Here is a 12,172-nt window from a genome sequence, read left to right as displayed (position 1 = left end):
TTTTTTCTTCATATCTGCTTGTTTCTAATCTCGCCATAGTAATAGCTTCTTCCCACAAACTGTTATAAGCCTGAACAATGCACTTTGAACTTTGATGTAGCACTTTAATATTTTAGCTCCTTAATCTTTTGCTTGTTTATTTCACAGTGTCACATGTGGGCTGTAATGGTTGACTATTGTATGTTTTTCCAATGCGTTTTTTTAATTGCAAATGACAAATAAATTACACCAACCTGATCTAAATGCCTTCTTTTATGTACACTTACATTGTGCATTCTTATTTATTGTACTATTGTGCTTTTTCACAAATAAAAAAAAATTAAACCTGACAGAGCAGGGGTGGGCAATTATTTTTTCCATGTGGTCATATGAGAAACAGAAAATATTGCAGATTCCAAATGAGCTTAAAAGGGCCAGTCAGAGTCAACCAAAGGACTATATGTGGCCTGGGAGGTGAACAATGCCCAGGTCTGTTATAGAGAAAACACATCCCTGAGCTGTACTGACGGCTCTCACTGTCAGCTCAGTACAGCACAAAAACGCAATGTCTCTCAGCACCTTTAACTCTACACATAAAAAGTACAGTATTTTACTTTTAGACTTTGCTCCTTTCCACCATTGCACCTACTAGTATATTTGTCAGAAAATTCTAAATGATCGTGGCGTTTCTCATTAGTGATCTGTCTGCTGCCGTGTGAGTCCAACTTGAAGAGGGAGCTGCTCTATCACAGCCAGCAGAAGCAATCAAAGAGATACTGGTAAACCTATACACCCAATGACATTACCTTTCTCTTGTATTTCTGCTGGACTAAACATGTTAGAGTCTGCCATTCCCCCACATATTACATTGTACGTACAGTATGTGATATACGGTCTGAACACAAGGAGCTAATCTCATCCTCCAACAAGCTCACAATGTTTGGCTACAATGGACTTGGTGAAATGACCTGAACTAGAAACAAAAAAGTAGTCTAAAGTTCAGTTATAAGGACCAAACAGATCTTATTAAAATGCTTTACAAAAATATATTTAAAAGTAAGGATTCACAAAATATTTTCTTCTTTTGTTCAGAGAAGTTCGGCTTTGTGGAGCAATGGTTAAAATGATCACAAGAACTTAGCCAATTAGTAAGTTTTTTATCAGAAATTTTGAATAAAAGAAATAGGGAACAGGGTTGGGAATCATGCATATCTACTAGGGCACCAACTTACTTTAAAAGTTAGTCTTCAAAGAAGTCTTAAGGACTAGAATGCATCTAAATACTCATGTTATTTTTGGTGTGGTTATACTTTTTTGCAAATAGATTTTCTAATGATGAGCTACTTAATCATGGGAGTCTGCTGTCTGCTTCTTTCTACACACACACACACACACACACACGCACGCACGCACACACACACACACACACAAAACCAATTACATCTGCTCTGGTCAGAATCATAGACTGTATATATAAATGAACATAGCTAACCTGTTATCCTCCATGTTTCAAATAGGAAGTGAGCATGATGCCGCTTCCAACTCCACTTTGGCTCCAATTGGCTTTAAATAAAAACTGTCACCCATCTCTCTGTAACTGCTGCAGTGAGCCTCCTCATTTTGATCTTAAAATGTTTGTATTAACCTACTCTACATGATCCTGGTGTTTTTATTTAGCTATATACATTTCTATTTCTAATATGGAATTTCACCCCTATAACTGCAAACTTCATTTGACTGGAGCTGATGTCAGACTCCCTTAGTCCACTTCTTCATAAAGTCTATGGTCAGAACTCAAATAATATGCAGATGGTGTTTTAAAACAAATTCAGGAGTACCCTATACAGGCTTCATATGAGATCTGTACTTGTACCTATAATACATTTTAAAGAGACAGTTTGGACTTTTGGACATAGGACCTTATTTCCCAGTGAGCCAGAGTGTTGGAGATGTGCGGAGACACATTTTTAAATATTCCATCCAGTCCTTGTATTTGCAGAGGTCGCTGATGCTAGGCTAGTGCATGTTAATGACCATAGTTATTCTGCCGCTAAAAACAGTCTTACCCACTCCACAAAACACCCGAAGCAAAACTATTATTACAGCAGACTATCGATGTGAATGTCTGTGTCGAAAGAATAATTTCAGAAGTAAAACCAACATTGCATTTGCAGGATTTATGTCTTAGCAGCAGCAGCGAGTTGTACTTCCTGATAGAAAGCTTGGCATCGGTGGACTGATTTATGAGAAAATAGTCCCTCAACATGCGACATTTCATGTGATGCAAGGTTATTTTAATTTCAAACATTATTCTATCAACACAGACATTCACATCGACAGTCTGGAGTAATAATAGATTTGCTTTGGGTGCTTTGTGGAGTGGGTAAGACTGTTTTTAGTGGCAGGATAACTATGGCCATTGACATGTGCTAGCCTAGCACCAGAGACCTCTACAAATACAAGGACTGGATGGAATATTTAAAAAGTGTCTCTACACATCCCCAACACTCCAGCTAACTAGGAAATGAGGTCCTATGTCCAAAATTCTGAACTGTCCAGTTAACCATGTAACTTTACTTGAGTACAAAGTAAAGTACAGTACTAGGATTAGTCATATAACTCCCAAGACACCCACTTACTTCAACCATAAGGCCAGTCTTAATGAAAATCCCCCATAAAAAGCACTGAGTAGAGCTGAGCTAAATGACTATAGATACACCTTACACTGTGGAGTACTGCTGGCATTGGGGGTCCTTTATAAGCACTTTTCCCACTGCATAAGGAACGGCTGGCAAATAAATTTCCCAAACAGACTCCATCATCAAATTGGCTGGAATAACACACGCTCTTGTTGGCACGGATCACACATTGGCATCGCTGCATGCTGACCAGACGCTGTGCTCCAAAACTAATACTGCAATGAAAACACACTATTTCCTCAATGGGCTCTTTAATCTAATGGGAAAATGAGGTTGTTAATAAGGCTGATAATGGTCAGACCAGAATGTGTCCAGATATCCTTGGGTGGAGGGTTACAGAGGGGGTATGTGGGAGTAGTACTTGTAGCAGTACTTTACAGTAGTACTATTAATTGAAACTTCAATGTACTTGAACATAAAACTCAAGGTGTTTGTGAGATGTTTACCAGGGTGACCAGATGTCCCTGTTTACCCGGGACAGTCCCAGTTTTGAGCCCTGTGTCCCCTGTCTCATCAGATTTATACAAAACCAGTGATTTGTCACAGGTTTATGCAAGAAATGTCCCTATTTTTGACTAATCTGATCTAAACCAGGACTAAATCAAGACTACATCAGGTCTAAACCAGGACTATCACAATTTTTGACTGATCTGATCCCTTCCAACAGTAAAGAGGAGCATACATTGTCATTTGTTTAGCCAAAATACAGAAATACGTGTTTGAAAATGACCATAAAGCAACAACAACAACAAAAATGCAGCAACAGAAGTCCCTCAGGTTATGACTGACACGAGCATGCACAATGTTACACTCTCTATTCAGAATTTTATTTATACCAACCATCCCAAACCGGGTGCGTCCCAGTTTTGAATTTTGAAAATCTGGTCACCCTAAAGTGAACCCATAGCTTTATCTTTATTGCTTTCATTACAAGTCCGGGTATATAAAAGCAGTCGGCCTAAAACAAAAAACATAAAAACTTAAAATTATTATGGTTTTAATATAAGAACAATAAAAAACAAAACATTTGGGCAATATTGGTGATCTAATTCATTGCTAATGGTTACAGCTGATGCCAAAAAACTTTCCCTGGGAGTGTGAAGCTAACCGAGGCACTGCTCTGTCTGAAATAATTGAAATTATAACAATGAGCTGATTTTTGCTGTTTAGCAAATCTCTCTCACACAAAATAATCTCACCTTTTTGTTGAAAATCAGTCATGAATGTCTGTTTTAATCACAGGCTTTAAATCTAAATTCCTTGAGTTTTCAGACTGTCAAAGAGTTTTGACAGTGTTTACTAATGTGTGCATTGTGTCACCATGGTAACACCTACACATTCCACCATGAGATATACATGTATAGAACACCCAGCGCCACGTCACTGCAAAATATCTATAGACTTAGGCCTATTTAAAGTTGGACTATGTAATCTTTCTGGTGGAGAGTCCGCTACCTGCTTGTCTCACTGGAGATGTTACTGTTCTGCCTGGAATGTTCCACAGTATTGCATTTAACTGTGAAGACAAACAGGCTAATATTCTGGTCAGATTTGTGGAGACGGAGCGGCAAACCCACTCAGAGCATGTTTTTCATGGTTGCACAAAGCCCCAAAAATGCCATAATCATGAAACAGCAGGCCTTTTTGTATTACCTAATTTTCTGTGTGCTTGTTGGGGGTAATACATTTGCTTCATTGCCAAATTATATAAAAAAGCAAAAAGCTGACCCAATGAATAAGTTCTGAGGTTTAATTATTCATGAAAACACATTTTACTAATATGTTCCCTCCAGTGCAGTGAATCCACCTTAAATGCAACCATGGAAACTGAATGAGATATATTTACACATATTGATTGACTACAAGGTCTGCAGTGGTCGCGAATATCAAAAATAACTCTGGAAATGAGCGCGAAAATGAGCACTACATATTTTTTCATCTGTCATTTTTCTGCTAGTGAAATATACCAGGGTTAACATGACTTGTATTAGCAATTCCGATGTGACTGATTTAAACCTATATGTCTCAAACTGCACCAAGCTCTTATCAAAAGTGTCTCATTTTCAAAAGACTAAAATAGCAGATGGTGGAAGAAGTACTCAGTTTTGTAACTTAAAAGTATCACATGAGAAAAGTAAATGGTCACATTTTTCTATAGTGCTTTTCCACCTTCAAGGCACTCAAAGCGCTTTACAACAAGGAACCACTCACCCATTTACACACACACACACACACACACACACATTCACACACCAGTGTACACAGACACTGTAGTGGGTTAAGTGTCTTGCCTAAGGACACAACAACAGCATTCATCTGTGGGAGCTGGAATCACACCAGCCAACCTGTGGGTCAGTGGATCTGACTGCTCAACCTGTGATGTTTATGTCGAGAGCTGGAATCGAACCGCCAACCTTCACCTTAAGTACTCATAAAATACCCATTTAAAGGTGTATTTAAAGAGTAAAATGTAAAAGTATTTCATTCTGATTTTGAGATCTAAAAAAACTTAATAGATAAAAGATTTGTGCTGAATTTTGATTCTTGGAACAATTTTTTGGCATATTTTAGTTTGCTTAGATTATGAATGTGTTAAAAATAACCTCCCGGTCTTTTCAGCAGGTCTTAAACTAAAATAAAAAATACTTCAGTCCAGTTAAAAAATGTAGTGGAATAGAAAGCTCAGACAGCTGCTCTCAAATGTAGTGAAGTAAAAGTAAAAAGTATCCACATGTACTTAAGTTAAGTACAGATTTTTTTTTACTTAAAAGTGCATTGTGTAACCTTTCTGTTACATAGTATTGCATAGTGGATTTTCAAGTACAGTACTTTTACTTCATTACACTCACCCACTGGATAGAGCCTATTAATTCCTCAGTAACATTAAAAGGAAAGATATCGGACATACAAGCAGGCTGCATCTGGTAATGAGGATACCCGTACTTAACTGTGTCACTATATCGATAGTCGCCAGGGCAACAGGGTTGGAAAAGCTTTAGAAAGTTTAGATCTAATCCCTGCGAATGTCATTATGGTCATCAACTGTTGGCAAAAGCAAAGTTCCACCACCTCATTTGGTGACTCCACAAATGAAAGGCGGCGTTTGATGGTGGGCACTGCGCTCGTGGTGAAAGAGCCACAGAAACATGCGGGTGGTCTCAGTAGTTGTGTGTCTGTGGGGTCTCATTACGCTGGTGCACGGGTCTGCATGGTCCTTCATGTTTACACCATCTACACAGTCAACTACTCACACTATTCATATTATAAAAAAAAGAAAATGTTTAGAGGTGCACTGTGTAACCTGTCTGGTGGAAGGTCTGCCATCTGCTTGTCTCCATGGAGATGTTGTTGCTTTGTATTGAATGTCCTGATGTGGCATTAAACATATCCATTAACAGATATGCATCTACTGAATCTCATGCATCTGTGTTTATACAAAGAGGGCTGGGTGATATGGCAATAAACAATGAATAGATTATCTCATACTTTGGACAATACTGTTTTAGTGATATTATAATTTAGTTTTTTTCCAAATTTGATGCAGTTCTACACTTCCCCCTGCCTTTATCTCCTCGACCTCTGTCACTCTAAGGTGAAACAATTACACTGAGAGGTGAACTCTCAAGAGAATAAAATAAAAACATTTGTAAGGCTGCATGGATAATAATAAAAGCAAAATTGTGATCTGGTTTTAAAGGTGTATTGTGCAACTATTTTTGGAGGAGGGTCCATCAAATTAGATCAAATTACAGGTCAGATTTATGGAGAGGCAACCTCACTCACAGTCTGAATGCCTTGTTTTTGTAGGTATGTTAGAGCTATAAACCCACCTGCAATTGCATACATGTAGGGTAGAGCTGTTTAATGTCATACTGTGGAACATTCCAGGCAGAGCATATCCATACTAACAAATAGGGGATGGACCCCCAACCACAAAGTTACATATCCTCCTGAGACCTGGCCCATTCAGTTGTGTTCTTTATAGTGGACACTGAATTAACCAGCCTGTCTTTTAAGTGTTGTGAGATAGACTCTTTATGGGGGGACTTGGTTCCTCTGATTAATAGGGCTGGGGGGTTACAGGGAGTTAGTTTGTAGCTGCACTACAAAAAAAAAAAAAAAAAAAAGAAATTAAAAGGGAGTCTAAAAACCTTTTGTGGTGACTGTAGAAGCTTGTCAGAGATATTGTTCATTACAAAGTAGTTTTTTTTAGGTTCTTAACTTCATTTAACACTAAAATGTCCCAGGAATTCATGACAGAGGACATATTACAAAATTATAAATAAAAATAAAATGAAAAAAATCTAAATGCTAAGGTGTATATTTACCTCCAAATAGCTAAAAAATCATCAAAATATATATTGCACTACACTTTTTTTCTTTGGGTCCCAGGAGGATATTGTGCACCTTTAAGGAAATTGTGATTTTATTTATTTATTTATTTATTTATTTATTTATTTAGGAAGATTGCACATCCTATAATTAATGAACTAGATCTGAACCCAGAGAGACCAAGCTCAGTTTTGGGCAGCACCAGACGGGAGTTAGATCCTCTAATATACAAGATGCTTGAATTACGGTTTTCACCTTTTTCTTTAGTGCTGACAGGTCGTGAATTAATCAAAAACACTGCCAGACCAAATGAGCACCTGGACCAAAAACTGTTTCAAAATGTGATTTAGTTTGCCATGCCCAAATAATAACGGAGGTTCCATCTGTGTCTGCCCCAGAGCAGCCAGCTACCGAAGCTCATACCGACAGAGAATATGAGTAGGAGAAAATCAACAACGAAAAGCTCTAAAACTATAAATTATAATACACGCATGTTTTCCTTCTCACACAATGTCTGGTGTACTGAGAGAGCCTATTTATAGCAGTCTTCTTTTGTTCCTTAAAATAGTAAAAATAAATAAATAAACCCAAGAAGGAGCTTGTTTTATGTGACAAACACAAGTCTCTGTCACGTCTGTAATCAAATCAGGAATGTTCTATTTTCTGGATGTCAATGTAAAAAAGAGTGGTGAAAGATTGTACAGTACAAATCTAAAGAAAACTTACAGTTACTTCAATGTTATATCCAAATAAAAATGATTTTTATACAGACCAGTTTTATAGTTGCATGAGCTGACTTCTAATTAGCCACTTGGTTTTGGCATGAATCATGATCGATGCCTCGTTTGTTTCCATTGTGAGGATCTGAAATTACTGGGGCTTGATCAGTTGTTACTTATTACAATGGTCTGAGAATTAATCCATGAGGAGAATTAGTGTCTAGTCCGGCCCATCCAAATAAATGATGGGGGAGAGAGTGGGGGAAGGGGGGGGGTCCTGGGGGACAGTGAGCAGCTCCTCTCCTGCTCTGGGCCCTTCTGATTAAAATGTGAGTGATACGCCAATGTGCCAAAGTGAAGCAGATTAATGACTCACACATGCACACACACATGCGCATTCACACACACATGCACGTGCACATACACACACACACACACACACAGGCTGCCACTGGCCAATAAATCAATAAGGCCATTCCTAATGAACTGTGGTGATATGGTGGGTACATTCAGACCACTGTGCTGTGTAGGAGGGAGGGAGCTTTGCAACAATTTCTGTCATATCATGTGTACTTTGAAAAATGTCATTACAAGTGTAAAATGTCAAACAAGGCAACTCTAAACTCCAAACTCATCTATCACTCCATTAGTTATTGGATTTAGGTCATAATAGTGGCTACAGTTTTGAATGAATTTATAACACACTTGTTTTCTATCAGACTTTTTTAAACACTCAAAAAAGTGGCTTTCATTCCATCACCATAGGATGTTGACTTTACTTTTGAAGTCTCAGCTACCCATCTGAGATTATGGGAAGCGTGAGGTGCTCCACCATCAGCATAAATCATCAGAAGTGGGACCAAGTCTTTGTTTTGCAAGTCTCAAGTAAGTTTCAAGTCTTTCACCTGAAGTTCAAGTCAAGTCCCAAGTCAAACAGAGGGAAGTCCAAGTCGAGTTTCAAGTCACCGGCCCATGAGTCCAACTCAATTCCAAGTCGTTTGCTTTGAGCTTCAAGTCATTTCAAGTCTTTAAACCGAGGTACCAAATATAGCTTAGATTTTTTGCCATTTATATGACTTTTAAGATAATATTTTACTTTAAAAAAATCACAGTGTATTTATATATGAGTATTTATAGAGTATATAAGAGTTGTAGAAATTCATTTAGTTAATTTTTCTTTTTTAAATGTCTTGATGAGATCTTAGTGTAAATCATCACAGTCAGAATAGAAAGAATTCAGATTTAAAAGTGCTTCTCAAGTCTTCTCAAGTCACAGGCCTCAAGTCCGAGTCAAGTCCCAAGTCTTAGTCCATTTTATCAAGTCAAGTCTCAAAACCTAAAAATAGTCACTCAAGTCTGACTCGAGTCCAAGTCAAGACTTGCAAGTCCCCACCTCTGTAGTCATACACATAAAGTGTGGAGAAGTGTTTTGCGCTAGAATACAACGCAACTGGGATCAAACCAGCATATCAAACTTCCTTTGTCTGTATAAAAAAAGGCTCAGACTTTTAATGTAACTCTAGTACAATTTGCAAATAATCTGAACATCACCACATTGCCTCTTTCTTTCTCTTTTGTCCTCAATTGTTCTTAATTTGATTTTACACTAGATTTTCGTTTGCTTTCCACCACACATCACACAATGATGCTATTACGCACAGATCTCGTGCTGATTGACCACACGTCCCCCTCTTTTTCTCTCTGTGTGGTCATAAAATGTTACATAATCATACATTATCAGGATCTGGCAGCAGAAACCGATAGATGCGCACCGCGGTGATGGTCGGAGATAGCCTACAGCCTGGTATGCCCCGGTGCGCTCAGTAGTGGATCCGAGCAGACACGAGTCCCATTGGCTCGATGTGGACGTGCGGAGGAGAGCGGGAGAGCGGAGGAGCTATAAAAGCCGTGAGAGCGCGAGCGAGAGATCCAACCACCAATCTGGAGCTTATCCTCAGCCGCAGCAGAAGCACAGAGAACCGCGCGTAAAGATGAGCGAGGTATGTCCAGTGTTACCGTTCTCACTTTGAATGCACATTTTAAAGGACATTTTCGCTAAACAGTCCCTGAACTGTTGTTGAATTTATGTAAAGTTCCTAACTCAAGCTCAGTCATAAAGGAGCAGCGGCATTTAGCGACGCGCGTTGAAAGTTTTTTTTTTTTTTTTTTTTAAGTTTCAGTTTTGCACTTTTGTTATCGCATTACTGTCTTGTAATTTGATTAAATGACGTTGGTTCCATAATTAGTCGCTTTGTGCACATGTAATTTGTGTATTTTGATAAATTCTCAGATCAGAGGTGAACATATTATTAGACTATTTCCGTCCGCATGGCCATAGTCTAGTCTGTATCAAATTAGCTGTTGCACTGTTGCATATTCATGTTTTTTAGCTTCCCATGTGTCTATATGCTGATATTTTGAGGACTTTTGACAATTGGAGAGATATAATATTTTATTTAGTTAATTGCTATGGTAACAGTCCTAAATTGTCATCATTCTGAAACCTAGATAAAGCTCATCAGTGACCGCTCGCTCCAGTCCTGGAAGTCAATTTTCCATTCATTTTTTCTCATAGACGCGGAGGCTAAACAGCTCTATGTGCTAACTAATATCCATAATGTGAATGACTTAAGTCCAAAGAACACATTAAAAATGCAAGATTTGGCAAAATGTTTTAATAACTTTGGGGTTTATAAAGTTTCAGAAAGAGATTGCCAATACCGCGTAGCTGAATATGCCAGAGGAAGCTTTCAAACTTTTAATATGATATTTTTCTGAATGTCTATGGGAAAAATGAATGAGAAATGACTTTTGGACCCGGGGGATAGTGGTCACTGTAGAGCAGCCTTCATATTTTACTTGAGTGATATTAATGTGAAAGGAAAATTATGCTGATATGACACCTTAGCCTAATACTACTCTACTACTTCTTAAACTACTACTGCGACTACTATTACTACTATACTTACAGTTACTATGAATACCACTACACCGTAAAATATGTGTAGGTTTAACACTAAAAGAATTATTTTTTACACTGCTTCAATGAACATATGGTCACATTCCCTACAAGTTTACTCTTGAGACAGCGTTAATTAAAGTCATATAAATGCTCTTTTTATTTTAGTGTGTGACCTAACTGTGTATTAACAGCACTGGGAAAAAAATGTGAAATTGTGATTTTTCTGTAACAACTCTGATAAGTGTTTATTTAACATTTGAAGAGTTAACATTGTTTATCACTCTTGAGAATTCACTGTCTACTACTACTAGGCTACTACTTTCACCTAATATTACTACTTACAACTTCTACTACTACTACTTTTAGGGATGTAACAATAACAGAAATATCATGATATCATATTGCCAAAAGTCTTACAGTAATATCGTGAGCTTTCACAATATATCAGTTTACAAGTTCCTTTGCTTAAATGCATTGTTTTATAGTATCAACAGCTTATCAACATAGGGAACTACATAACCCATGATTCATTTCACTGCAAACAACATGAAGAAATATGTTTTTTACTTGAATTCTTGGGATTATGATGGAAATAGTCCACACTAAAATCTTGTCAAGGTATTTTAAAAGCAAAAAATTGTCTCTTCAAAATATCAAAATAAATATTGGATTGTGAGATTTGGATATTGTTACATCCCTAACTACTACTACTATTACTACTACTACTACAATTTTGTATTCAGTCATAAACCTTGCATTTCCAAAGCCCATTCGAGTGTGAAGAATAACAGGGTGAATCTAAGGGTGCACTGAGTGACCTTGCCTGTATACGCATGACCCGAGCCTGTTATAAGTCCTTGGAGACAGAGACCTATACGTTGAAGAAGAAGAGGAAAAAGAAGAGGAAGAGTATATAAACCATTGTAAAGATCCACTGAAGACTGATTCACTGGCAGCGGTCACATCCTATATTCACTGAATTATTCAAGGCTCGCTGTGAACAGGGACACGTCAAACAGTGGAGCTCACAGAGAAGGTTCAGTCTACTACGAGGGTTATGTTCTACAGATGGAGCTGTTGTGTTGCTCAGATAAAACATTAAAAGAAAACAGTAAAAACATGTCATACTATAAGGATATGGTCTGCCATCTTGAGACATTGCTTCTGTTACTATTTTTGGGATTTTCTCAGTGCACTGCAAAATAGGGAAGTTGTGAGTGTGTAAAATGTAAAAAAGAAAAGAAGGTTACCAGTCCATTTAATGATAACAGAATAATTATTCATGGATTTCAGTTTCTTTCTACCATTGAAAAGACAATATAATATTGGTAGTAATTTTTCATCATTACGCACCTCATCCAGGAGCAACTTTTGAGAAACACCAAAATATGAACTGATTGTGGCATGAGTTTTTGAACATACTAGTATGGGCGTACTGGGTTTAAAGGTCCTATGTTACACAAGATTGACTTGTGTGAACT

General features: G+C 37.7%; 1 protein-coding gene across 1 annotated transcript in view; it reads left to right on the top strand.

Annotated features, from left to right (window-relative positions):
* The first annotated feature begins 9,517 nt into the window (after positions 1–9,517).
* The window catches only part of pcp4a (Purkinje cell protein 4a), a 37,887-nt gene continuing 35,232 nt past the window's right edge, over positions 9,518–12,172 (top strand). Inside the window, exon 1 of the mRNA XM_055148822.1 lies at positions 9,518–9,729. Within this exon, the coding sequence (XP_055004797.1) occupies positions 9,721–9,729 (9 nt within the window). The 5' untranslated portion in view covers positions 9,518–9,720. The remainder of the gene's footprint in view (positions 9,730–12,172) is intronic.

The sequence above is a fragment of the Boleophthalmus pectinirostris genome, unplaced genomic scaffold (assembly GCF_026225935.1).
Source record: "Boleophthalmus pectinirostris isolate CB_2022bp ecotype Guang Dong unplaced genomic scaffold, ASM2622593v1 HiC_scaffold_12, whole genome shotgun sequence".
NCBI classification, from domain to species: Eukaryota; Metazoa; Chordata; class Actinopteri; order Gobiiformes; family Gobiidae; genus Boleophthalmus; species Boleophthalmus pectinirostris.
Note: the sequence above shows the minus strand (reverse complement) of the source record. Positions and strands in the feature narration are given on the sequence as shown.